Source organism: Trachemys scripta, chromosome 11, assembly GCF_013100865.1.
Source record: "Trachemys scripta elegans isolate TJP31775 chromosome 11, CAS_Tse_1.0, whole genome shotgun sequence".
Lineage (NCBI taxonomy): Eukaryota > Metazoa > Chordata > Testudines > Emydidae > Trachemys > Trachemys scripta.
In genome coordinates, this window is record NC_048308.1 from 29,696,165 (window position 1) to 29,709,431 (window position 13,267).

At 38.1% G+C, this 13,267-nt stretch overlaps 1 protein-coding gene across 10 annotated transcripts in view; it reads left to right on the plus strand.

Annotated features, from left to right (window-relative positions):
• The window catches only part of PKP4 (plakophilin 4), a 213,563-nt gene that overhangs the window by 184,402 nt on the left and 15,894 nt on the right, over positions 1–13,267 (plus strand). For all 10 annotated transcript variants that reach the window (XM_034786181.1, XM_034786179.1, XM_034786180.1 and 7 more), the window contains 5 exons: positions 6,747–6,930; positions 7,942–8,059; positions 8,617–8,808; positions 9,001–9,174; positions 11,040–11,190. In XM_034786181.1, coding sequence (XP_034642072.1) covers positions 6,747–6,930; positions 7,942–8,059; positions 8,617–8,808; positions 9,001–9,174; positions 11,040–11,190 — 819 coding nt within the window. The remainder of the gene's footprint in view (positions 1–6,746; positions 6,931–7,941; positions 8,060–8,616; positions 8,809–9,000; positions 9,175–11,039; positions 11,191–13,267) is intronic.

The following is a 13,267-nucleotide window of genomic DNA, read 5'->3' on the forward strand; positions in this document are numbered from 1 at the left end:
GAGAAGGTTGCATGCTGGGAACTTGACCCCTAGCTTCAAGAGACCCCACGGCAAGTCATTTCTATCCCACAACACATTGCAAAAATTTCCCAAAAGGCACTATGATGGACACCACTGGCACACCTACCTGTGGTGCACTGCCCTTTACACTGACAGTAGAAAAGTGCAGCTGATCCTGTTCACCTACCTATTTAAAAAGAAGAACAGGAGTACTTGTGGCACCTTAGAGACTAACAAATTTATTAGAGCATAAGCTTTCGTGGACTACAGCCCATAAGAAGTGGGCTGTAGTCCACGAAAGCTTATGCTCTAATAAATTTGTTAGTCTCTAAGGTGCCACAAGTACTCCTGTTCTTCTTTTTAAATAGGTAGGTGAACAGGATCAGCTGCACTTTTCTACTGTCAGTGTAAAGGGCAGTGCACCACAGGTAGGTGTGCCAGTGGTGTCCATCATAGTGCCTTTTGGGAAATTTTTGCAATGTGTTGTGGGATAGAAATGACTTGCCGTGGGGTCTCTTGAAGCTAGGGGTCAAGTTCCCAGCATGCAACCTTCTCCATCCCATAATGTCATCCATATCCCATAATTTTTGTGCCTTTTTAAAAAATCCCATAAATCATCATGGCACTTTTTGCTGTCCACCATCTGACAGAAGCATGGAGCCTGCAGACCTCTGCATTATTCTCATGAAAGTTGCAAATACAGGATGCACAATCCTCCTATATTTGCAGACCTACAGGTAAAACCACACAATGTGGGGAAATGATTTCTTCCAACACAGGGTGCTAAGGGACACAGTGAAAAACAATTCAAGGTTATCTGTGGCATTCATGGAGCAGTTTCAGATGCTGGGGAGTCTCTTCTGGGCCCATGACTGATGGGATCACATTGTAATGCAGGTTTGGGACAATAAACAGTGGCTGCAGAACTTTTGGATGTGAAAGGCCATATTCCGGGATCTGTTTGCCAAGGTTGCCCTTGCCTTCCAGCACAGGGACACCAGAATGACAGTTGCACTGACAGTTGAGAAGCGAGTTGAGAGACTCAAAGGCAGAGCAAGAAAGCCAAACAGCAACCTATAGGCCAAATGTGGTCCTGAGAGATACCTAGAGAAAGGGTCTGGGTGGGGATTGCTGGCTGAAAGAAGCTTGGGCTTGTAAACTAAGAAACTACTCCTTTTGTTTCTGGTTCCTCCTGCATTTGGAGCAGCAGGACTTTGTACATTCCTTGTAAATAAACAAAACCACATAGAAGAAAATACCAGGCTCAATCATCAATTTCTTCTCCCAACTGGAACATAGTTTTACTGCAAGTTAATCTTTGTGAGGTCAACCCTGGAAGGGAGCATATGTATGTTTACCTTGCAGTAAAACTCAAGTGTCTGGTCAGTGTGTTTTTACCTCAGCCTAGATCATGCATGTTAGATACCTAGAGATTAAAAAAAACCCACCATTTTTATCAGTGAAGACAAGGCCTTAGAAAATCATATCAAACATTCAGAGCAGCCCCCACACCCTTCAACATCTTGTAACTCTAAAGAGTTAGAGATGAAAGCTTTATACCACTGAAAGAGGGATGACTAAGGCCTGGTCTACCCTAAGAATTTACTTTGGTATAGCTATGTCTCTCAGGGATGTGAAAAATCCACACCCAAGAGATGTAGCTATACTGACCTAACCCCTAGTGTAAACCAGCGCTAGGTCAACAGAAGAATTCTTCTGCCTCTTGGGGAGGTGGATTACCTACACCAACAGGGGAAAGCCTCCCATCGGTGTAGGTGTCTATACCAAAGAGCTACAGCAGCGTAGCTGCAGCCTTTTAAGTGTAGACAAGTCCTAAGCTTTCAAAAGGGACACAGATCCAGCTAACCCAATAACCATTATAGAGATATTGGACTTTGATCTTGTCACCACTGCAGAAGTGAATGTTGCCCAGCCAGCATTTGAGCAGTGAAATTTTGGGGGTGAAATTCCACATTTAGGGGAATGTATGTTTTTTAAGCTATGTCTACACATGTGGTAGCATGTAGAGTACAAGCATTACACAGGAAGCTACATCCTGCAGTGAAAGGCTTTAGTGGGGGAGGCAGTGGAAAAAGGTGCCAGCAGCTCCCCACTCCAGAGTTTTTTCCTGCTGCCTACCCCTTCTCAGAGCCTTTCCCTGTGGTGAAGAAAGGCACCAGCAGCGGAGAGGCAGTGGGATTCTGCACTGCTAAAAATTAGTAGTGTAGACATGGAAGGCACTGCTTGGTCATGTAGAGAGCCGTGACCGGTACATACCCTAGGATTCAGGCATATAGGATACTCCACTCACCTAAGACGTGCCTCACCATCTACACTGATATTTCTACCCGTGCACTCTCTCTACTCTACATGCCACCCTACATGTAGATACAACTTTAGACCGAGTGATGGAGAGGGATTCATGCAGAGTTCAGGTAAGGCTGTCCAAGGTACATAAGTACAATTTGTTGTCTTAGTCTGCAGTTTCACATGGATATTAACTTAATGTGTGCATCATAGGTGAGACTGGTAGAAATGTCTATTATGAGGTTACCCAGTACATCCAATTATAAGATCCTATTTTCAGTTGCTTATAACTTAGTCAAATTTTAACCATTTTGGCTGAAATTTCCCATGCTGGGGTGTTTGCCTCAGGCTTAATTTCAGCCAAAACTGTTCAGCCATTTCCGAGAACAAGGGTAGAGAAACAAGTTTTTCTCGTGTTAAAAAATGCTGGCAACCTTTTTTTTTTTTGTTTTTTGTTTTTTTTGAGAAGTTCTAGCACTACCGTGTTTTGGAGCAGAAACCTTAAATTTGGCAGAGGGTGTGGCTTTTGTTTCAGGGATCTGCCTTTTGTCATTCCTGTGAAAATCCACTCAAATCTGCTGAATTAGAAGCTTTCGAAAAATCTCAATTGTTCAACGGGAAGCCAGTGTACGAATGCATCCAGTGCCCCAACTGGGTATCTCATAATTGAAAATCACAACATAAAACAGAGGACTGCCCATAAATATATCTGCCTTCACTCACCCCAACTCAACTGCCTTGAAAAAGATGGGCTTTGCTACATGCCTGAAGGTTTTGCTCTGTCACATTTCTCTGTGGCCAGAAATGTTTGAATAATGAAGGGAGAATTAACAATGTTTTAAGGGTTTGGTCAAACTGAAAAATTAATCTTGTCATTTATAATAGTAGTTGTAATGGTCTATTGAGGAAATGCCGTTTAATAACTTTCTCTGGAGGTTTGTACACTGCTATTCTGCTCTATAAGTAGTGAAATATGATACATGAAAATAAATTAAAAATACATCCAGTGAAGGATGAATACTAACTGAGAAGTTAGATGAATTTTCAAGCTGTGTTTCCTGGTGGGAGAAAAAATTATGATAGAAATGCAATGGACTAAATACTGCTTAAATTATTTACTAAACTATATCAGTCCAACTGATCGCAAATGTGTGTGTATAAATTTGTCGTTCCTTAGATTTGGTTTCAGATTTGGTTTAGTTTTTTATAAACTATATGTCTGTAGCAGGGTGGCAAGCTATCGGACCCTGGATAGGGATAAAAACTAAAATAATTTCTGTTGACACACATAATAGGTGGATCTTGTTAGCGCCAACAAAAGCTGTGACAGCAAAGGTCCTCAAGGGCAAACCCTGGGAACTGCCAATTTTGGGGAGAAAGTTTAGGCTAAAGTTGTTTGTTTCTAAGCCTTTTTGTTTTCTACTGTAGCATGCCTGTCACCCTAATTTACTTTACTCAGGAGGAGGAGGAATATAATCTAATGATTTGAAAACAGGGCTAGTAATTTATTTCTACTCTGCTCCTGCTGCACTGAATTGTTCTGCAGCCTTTGGAAAGACACTTAATTTAAAAGCTTCAAAATTTTTCTGCCTCTCAATTTTTGGGTGGCCAGCAGCATTCAGCTGGAGTTATGGATCTCAGCATTCCTGAAAATCAAGTGCATGGGGTCTCAAATTGGTCACCCAAAATCAGAAACCACTTTTGAAAATTTTAACCTGAATTGCCCTATATGAGTCCCTCACCACCTTTACTCCTTGAAAACTGGGGTTGGTAATTCTTGCCTCTTTCAAGAGGGTACTGTAAGGATTATAATAGCAGTAAAACTTTGACAGTGAAAGGAATTAGAACAGTGCAAAATAGTATTTTTAACGAGAACAAACTTTACTCTCCTTCTTTCTTAAAACTTTTGTCTTGAAATGATTTAAAGTAATTGCTGTTGCTATTAAAAGGGTCTGTGCCATATTAGAATCTAACAGCATGTACTTTATCTTCTTTGTTGTATTGCTATTATGAAAGGATATCACTCTTGTATTCTCTGCCTTCTCATCTGTCTTGTTGTCCCTTAGGGTGGATGTCTTTTCTGTTTACTATTTTCTTAATAGCATTTTTCATGACCCATCAAGTGTCACCCCTTCAGTGAAGATGGAGGGGATGTGGTTTATTACTTTTTAAATGAGGTAGTGAGTGCACAAATATTATTAATTTCATTAGCTGGCCCCAGAATTTTTTTCACTGCAAAGGGATAAGTAGAATTGATCAGCCTCTTCCTAATGCTTTTTCTTATGATTATTTTTCATATAGTGCTGGTAGAGTGTAGCCACTACAGCAGCACCAACAAAGTGCTTAGTACAGCAGAATATTATTTCAGCTACATATAACCTTGCTAAAGAGGGGAAGGAATAAATCACTGGTTTCTTTCCAGTTCTCTTTGATGCCAGGAAATTGTTTGTTAAATTGTATCTAGTATGTTTTGATTCTTTGTTTTCTATGGTAAAGTTTGGTACTAGATATGCAACTTTTGGAGCATTCTTCCTGATGATAAAGTTGCTGTCTGCATGTCTTTTGTATAGAGTCTAACCCCCAAAAAAGTCTTTCATTTGTTTGAGTACAGACTGACCATTTCTTTTCAAATAGCAGAAATTAAAGCAACGTAAGACTTCTGTCCCAATCAGTAAGTCATCTCAGATGAAGTGGAGTTGACCAGAACATTGCATCTTAAATAATGTTGGCTGTAAATTGTGTTCTAAAACAAATACACATGACCTAAGCTTAAATACAATTTTAAAACTTCTACTGTAAATTATTTTTATACTGAATGGAATTTGGCAAATCTGATTCCAAGTGTTTGTCTTTATGAACAGGAATAAGTGGATTTACTCCTGTGTCTATGATTATTTAAATTTAACCCTGAGTAGTGACAGTCAGCTTTTGAAATAGTAAAGGTTGTATTGGCATGTTGCTAAAAGCAGAGGAGCACCTAACTTGCATACATATTTACCTACCATACAAAATGCAAGTGTTAGCCAGGAGTCAAATACGGGATATCAGAGCAGGTGGAGAAATGATATTCTTCAAAGGTCCATGTATTTGAGACACAAAATGAGACACCACTCACAGTGTATTGTGAAGATAATCAAAATTACATCATGTATGCTCTGCCGAACTCCTGGGGCTTGGCTTCTCCCGTTGGGTTCAGATACACCCATGGAGTCTGCTGGGCTCTTTGGGCTTAGTTCTTTCATGACTGTAGCAAAAAAGAAAAGTGGTAGTATCTCCTAAGCAGTATTCATTCATGACTCCAAAATGAGATGTCATTCACAGTAAATTGTACAGACCTTTGTAATGTGATTTTCTCTTTTCTTACATGCTCTGGTCAGTAGTGAAATAGTTAATGTTGACATTTAAGTTATCATCACTGAGTTTCAGAGTTAACATCTTAAGGTGAGCTGAGATCAGTTTACTTCTCAGATTCACTTTTTAAAAATTGAAAACTTAGATTCTGCACGCAAGATGGCATCTGAAGAGTAGCGAATATATGCAGCATGCCACTTGACTTAGAACCCTAGTATTAAGTTAATTTTCCACACAGTTGGCCACCACTGTTCTTTCTCATCCTCTGCCAACTTTACAGCATTTTCTCTGTCTGAGAGGAGTTGCTAGTTTGGTTGGTTGTTGAGATGTGTAAGGGTTTAGCAGTTGGAGGTACAAGTGTCAGGATTGTGGTATTTATCTCCAGGGAGCATGTAGGAATATTTGGCAACTAAGTTGGGGTTCTGGGTGTCTCTGTATTGTTACTAGAGAAGCACAGGAGAATCTTCCTCCTGGCTTCTAGAATGTGATGGGGAATTTTCCCTCTCCTGTCAGGTAACACAAACAGGGCTCTGTCCCCCTCAGTGAATCTTTAATAGAGGGAGTTTCTCTAAGGTTCTTTTTTTCCTTGATGTGAGAAGTATATTATATTCACTTGTGCACCTGCTCTCTCGCGCTCATCCCCCCCCACACCCCAGGGACCCACCAGCTTACCCAACATTAGGTCCATTGTGATAATAATCACATGTTCTGTCTGTTCCATCAGGAAGTTTAATTTGTACACTGCTGATCTGAAATTACAGGTATGCTCCCTGATGGATCAACCAGACTGAGGAATGTTGAAGAAAACATATCCCACAGTTTAGGAACCACTTTGTCTCCCCAACCTGTAAAATAAATCTTTTAAGGGCAACTTTGCAGACCACCTGTTGGTCATATGTGGAGAATAAAGGTTGCATTACAGAATTAATCCACTATATTTCTTTTGGTTGTATATAGGTAAATTAATTTTCCCCTCTGTTTAAGGAGATAGATATTATGTGGTTACTATTGGTTTATATTTGTTCACTGTAATCAAAGTTACCAGTTATCTTCTGACATTAAATAGTACAATGGAATTCCCTTTTTAGGAGTTCTCTGGAACTTGTCCTCATGTGATGCAGTAAAGATGACAATCATTCGAGATGCTCTATCAACACTAACTAACACTGTGATAGTTCCACATTCTGGATGGAATAATTCTTCCTTTGACGATGATCATAAAATTAAATTCCAGACTTCTCTAGTTCTGCGCAATACTACAGGATGCCTGAGGTAAATCACCCTATTCAAGATCTCTGTTAACACAGTAATCAAGTTATACAACAATGTATTCAAATTCCTTTTAAATGGCAATTTCTTAAATAATATAGTTGTTACATCCTTTTTAACCCTTTTAGTTCTTCCTCGCATGCCAATTAGTAGGAAAAGAGCATAAACTTAGGAGCTCAGAGGTAATATTTTATGAATGTATTAATACTGCTACTTGGTAAGGATTAAGCTTCTACTGTTTTTGTGCTCATAGCTAATCTTTTCCATATTAATCACCACTGTCTTGATACTGAAGGTACTGTCTATGAAACTTATTCTTTCAAACCTTGAATTAACTTGAGTAAAGCCATCTCTACAAAAATCATGTGATACTGTTCACATCACTAATAAGATTATATAAAATCTAAAACTTATTTTTGATGAAAAATAAATTTTAGAGGCATTTATTTTTAATGAAAAACCTAAGTAAGAAAACTAGGAGTGCTTTGTTAGATTGAATTTTTAAACATTACTGACAGCAAACAATGTATATAAATTAAATGGACACTATCAAGTTAAAAATTGTTCTATTGAATGAACTTTTTTTACCTGCTATTGTTACAAGTAATATCTGAGATTACTATAAATGAAAGCAATTAGAGACAAATATATTTTTTCTATTTTTTTAATCCATTTACCTTCTGCATTTGACACTTTATGTATAGTCAGTTTCACTGTTTCCTCTCTTGTTTAAGAGGGTGAACAGCAATAAGAAAAAAAAACAGCAATAAGAAAAAAAAGCACTTTTAAAAATAGGAAAACATAAAACCACAAAAAATGACAGGGAATTCAGGGGCCATGTGCAGTACATGAGACTACTTTAAAAAAATTATATTATCAACCGACTGTATAAAAAGACTTTCCTTCTGCAAATGATTTGATTAGACCATTACTTGTATATATGTATGACTCTGAATACCATACATAAATATACAGTATATTGATTGATATTCTTATTGCATTTTAACACTTTAGGAATCTAAGCTCTGCAGGAGAAGAGGCAAGGAAGCAGATGAGGTCTTGTGAAGGGCTGGTTGATTCTTTGCTATATGTGATCCATACATGTGTGAACACATCAGATTATGACAGCAAGGTGCGTGCTTATTTTAACTAAGTAATTTCTAGGTATCAGACTAGTTGTCTGATGTGCCGTTTTTGTTTTGGATAGTGCAAGTCAGCCACAAAACTCTTGAGCTCTACTTATTTTTACAAAACCTTTTCCACACCTACATTTATTTATGCACAAAATCAAATTCTGTTGTGGAACACAAATTTATTTATTCTGTGTGTTTAATTCTCACGATGAAGCACCCATTCTTTGGGGGGAGGGGGAATAATAATTTGCACTTACCATGCTTTTTATCTTCAAAACTCTTTTTAATAAATGCTTAATTAATCCTCATACCACCCCTGTGAGGTAGATCCCTATTATCTCCAGTTTTATAGTTGAGAAAACAAGCAGAGAGACTATAATTTACCCAGAGCCATAGAGAGAGTCATTGTGAGACTGACAATTGGAATTTGGGAGTTCTTGTTCCCCAATCCTGTGCTCCAAAAATATTTTCACCTGTACTTGATTTGTTTTATATGCTGTTTCACCATTTGTGAAAGTATATTAATTACAGGATATCTCCATACTTTGGGTTCCAGACAGTGGAAAACTGTGTGTGCACACTGAGAAACTTGTCCTATCGCCTAGAATTGGAGGTACCTCAGGCACGTCTGCTGGGTATAAATGAATTGGATGACTTGTTAGGGAAAGAATCACCCAGCAAAGATTCAGAGCCAAGCTGCTGGGGGAAAAAAAAGAAGAAGAAAAAACGAACTTCACCAGAAGATCAGGTTTGTATTTTTCTTCTATTATAAAAACATCAAGTATTGTTTTTCCAATAGTAAAATACTGTGTCCAGGAGAAAACTGACCATACCCAGTAATATGGTGACTATATCCACTTTTTAAAATTATGATATAAACATTTGATTTCAATTTTGCTTAAACCAATATACTTACAGCTAATGTGTTTTTCTTTCTCAGTGGGATGGAGTTGGCCCTATACCAGGATTTTCAAAGTCTCCTAAGGGTGTGGAAATGCTGTGGCACCCATCTGTAGTAAAACCCTATCTAACACTTCTAGCAGAAAGCTCCAACCCAGCTACTTTAGAGGGCTCTGCAGGATCTCTCCAGAATCTTTCTGCAGGCAACTGGAAGGTATTGTATTAAACCCATCCCATAATCCTGTGGCAAGTGAATTTCCACCTCTTCTACTACACTTGTACTTCAACTAAGTGTTCCCCTTTAACAACGTCATGACATCTGAGCAGGGTAGAATATGCCATTTCCTAAAGTGCATATGGTGGTTCTCCATTAATCAGTGTTATTAGTGGTCCTACAGTGCACCCCTCCTGTGTTTCTCCATGAAACCCAAAGTCCTGAGATATGCTCAGTGGCTCCTCTGAGGTGGGTATTTTCCTAAACTCACATTGAAGTCAATGGAAATGGAGGATCCTCAGTATCCTGCGCCAAATGCATCACTTCCTTAAGACTTGCCTGCCCTCCGTTTAGCAAAGCAAAGGAAATGTCAAAGCATAAGCTAGAGTCAAGCACAGTGCATTCAGACACCCCGGCAGTTCCGTAATTCCTGTCCGAGGCGTGTCTGAACACAGAACCAAACGTGCCAAATTTCAAGATGTCTTTGTGATGTGGGCACACATACTTGGAATTAAGATTAATTTAGGGAGATTCCATTCTTATTATTTTTTATTATCTTATTATTAATTATTTTCATATCCTATTTGTTCTTGGTATTCTTTTGTCTAGAGAAACAACAACATACAGTTCGATATTTTGTATTTTTGTAGCCCTTTATGTTAAACACTTACACAATAGTCTAATAATCACAACTGTTTTATGAAATAGATAAGCAAATACTATTGTCGTTTTACAGAAGTATAATCCGAGGGAGAGAGGTTAAACAATTTGTCGAAAACCACTTATGGTGTTAATGGCAGACCTGGGTCTGGCATTCAGGAGCTCAAGATTGCTGGGCGTTGGCTTAAATCTCCAACTGTACCACAGCCATTATTTCATTAATAGTATTCATAGTTGTCATAATATAAAGTTCTTCTGGTTTTCATTTTTAAATAAATTTACAAATAAAGTATGTGAGGGGAAAAACATTGGTAAAGGTGAGAAAGAGAAAACTTTATACACTTCTCTTGGTCTCAATTTCCTTACAGTCCTCTCCATTCCACTCCTTTTCACTTTCACAGGGAAAGGCAATGAAGAGCTAGCAGCAGAAAATGGGTGGCTTATTGGGAATGGCATTAAAATCAGTTACCACTATTTAGAAAAAAAAATGAAAACTTGTAGGTTTTTCCCATTGAATACGTGTGCCAAAAAAAAACTTTGAACACTGAATTGTGGTGGAAAATGACTGCCAAAAAGACCAAAGCCAACTAAAAATTGTACAAAATAATAGATGCAAGTACCACCTCTTCCCAAGTATCAGAACATGGGTATTACAGTAAATGATGGTAGTTGATACCTAATTGGTTATTAACAAGAGCAGGGCATAATTTTTATTATTTGCTGCTATATTCCAACTGTGCACTCCTGCTTCTGGCCCTCATGTATGGTGCATTGCAAAGGCACCACATGACATCTCTTTTTAATCACTTTTATGTATTTGTCATAGAAATAAAAATATTCATTGCTTTCTTTGCTATACAAAAATAGCTGACAGATATCATTTGGGATTTTCAAGCTTTTGTGACTGACATTTTTAATCAATCTTTTTCCTGAAATACTATTCCCTCTCTAATAGATTTAACCTCCTTTGTCAGTACATTTCTTTTATTAATTCATATATTTAAACATTCTTCTACAAGGAGAACAATTTCAGTGGCACAGAGGCCTAACTCCCAGTGCCAAGTAATGGGAACTGGGCACCCACTTCTTGTGTCTGCCTTTGGAACTTTCCCACTAAAACATGTATGAATTGTAATACAGTAAAAGATAATATTGGTGCTGTTTTAATATGGTAGGTGTGTAAGTAATTGAGTTTTGTGTAATAGTTTGCAGCATATATTCGAGCTGCTGTCAGAAAAGAAAAAGGGCTTCCAATCCTTGTGGAACTTCTGAGAATGGATAATGATAGAGTTGTTTCTTCTGTGGCAACTGCCTTAAGGAATATGGCTTTAGATGTTCGCAATAAGGAGCTTATTGGTAAGTATATGTAACTATACTTAAGTATGCAGGGATAGCAGCACAACGCAATCCTTCCTTCAGTGCTTGAAGAAAACTTATTTTAGGATGAGAATACACCATGTGAGCTAGTTGTGTATCAATCATATCACATCATTAGAGTCACGTACATTTTAATCTTCTTGGCAGAAATAGCTTTTTGGAGCAACATAGTCTTATTTGTTTGTCTTTAGTCAACCTGTGCAGCCAGTCCCCTTACAGCAAAAAGAAGTTGCTTGAATTCAAACTGAATCATACAAGAAGTTTCATTGTAAAACATGATGAGAAATACCACTCCCCTTTCTTGACGCTAACTAGTAACCTTCTCAAAGGGCTACTGGATCGTGTATCATAAAGGGATTTAACAGTTCAGGTCTCAACACACAAATAAATGCTTTATTCTGACAATATCAGATTTGTTTTGTTTTGTTTCTCCTGCCATAATAAGTGTTTCCACCAGAAACCAGCTCCAAGTCTAAGTATACATATATATGTAATTGACAGGGCTGTTCTTCTAGAGATAATTCATTAATTATTTCCCTTTTCTAAACTAATGATGAACTCTCTTCACCTCCAACCTGTGCCTTTCTCATCTTATATACTTTTCTGCTGAAATATAAGCACTTATCCTGCCCTAGATATGAAACCTTGCAATACCAATCACGGGAAGTGGAACAGCATATGCTGCAATGCCTCACCCTTGACTGTTCTAGTCTAAATTAACTCTATCAACATTTGTCATGATGCAGAAAATCTTAATTTTTGAACAGGAAAAAATGTCTTTCTGGCTTTGTTTTTAGACTAGTGTGGTAATTAGGCCAGTGTTCCTTGTACAAATAGAGGTACAGTTCATGCTCAGAAATGTAAATGCTACTGCAAGTACAGTTTTATAATAATTTTATTTATAAAGCTTCTCCATCCTGAGTAGTCTGGGTGATGTGCAATAATTTTGTGATCATAAAAATGATCTTGCCAAAAATAGATCAATACTCACTGCTTTGTGATTTAGGTAAAGATTATTGAGAAAGATGTTGGTGACGCAGCTTTGGTAATATTAACAGTCTTCAGATTCATAGATCAGTCTAGGGGTCTATGTATATCCAGGCATGGGATGGAAACTACAATAGCTGCATTGGTCAGTGATCTTCTGTTGGTGAACAAATAGCGTTTGTGTTGATTTTATTAGACCTATACATTGTCTTCAGTCAAATATAGTTGATCATACTATACAGCTGATCATAAGGCATTAACAGGCTCTAAGTTTTGGCAGGAGTAGATGAGAGCCCCTTTTAAATGTTTTTACTCCTTTTTACATTGGAGCACCAGCAGGTGATTGTGGGCTATCATTTATGCACCCTGAGACTGGAGGTAAGGCAGGGTTCTATTTTTTCCCCTCTCTTTCTCAATTTCTATGAGGCGAACAAGAAGGCAGTAAAAAGATGGGTGCTACAGTGTCTGCAGCATCCTGATAATACCCGGCTGGACCCCTCTAAATGTATGAAAGAGAGAAACTGGCATAGTATTTTTCCTTTGTTAAGCCTCCAGACATGCTGCAAAACCGATCTAGTTTTCCACAGAAATTTGAGAAGGGGATGGAATTATTGATTGGTATATGATAATTGTTTTTGTGTAGTTTTGACTATGATAGTGGGGTTAGTGGCAATGGAGGGTACATCTATACTCTAAAAATAGACCTCTGGCCCAAGTCTCAGAGTTCAGGTCAATTGACTGAGGCTTATGTGGCTCACACAATGGGCTAAAAGCAGCAATGTAGATTCACAGACTTGGACTGGAGCTGGGGCTCTGAGACCCGCCTTTCTTGCCAGGTCTGAGTTCAGGCTCAAGCCTAAACATCTAGTCTGCTATTTTTGGCCCCATAGCACAAGCCCGAATCAGATGACCTGGGCTCTGAGACTCGCTGCCATGGATCTTTTTTGCAAAATAGACATACCCAAATTTAACTGGACTAATATAATTATTCTACTGGGAATTTTAAGTCTTGTATGTAGACCCCAGAGTTTGATTTTTTTTCCAATCTAAATAAATAAAATCAAAATAA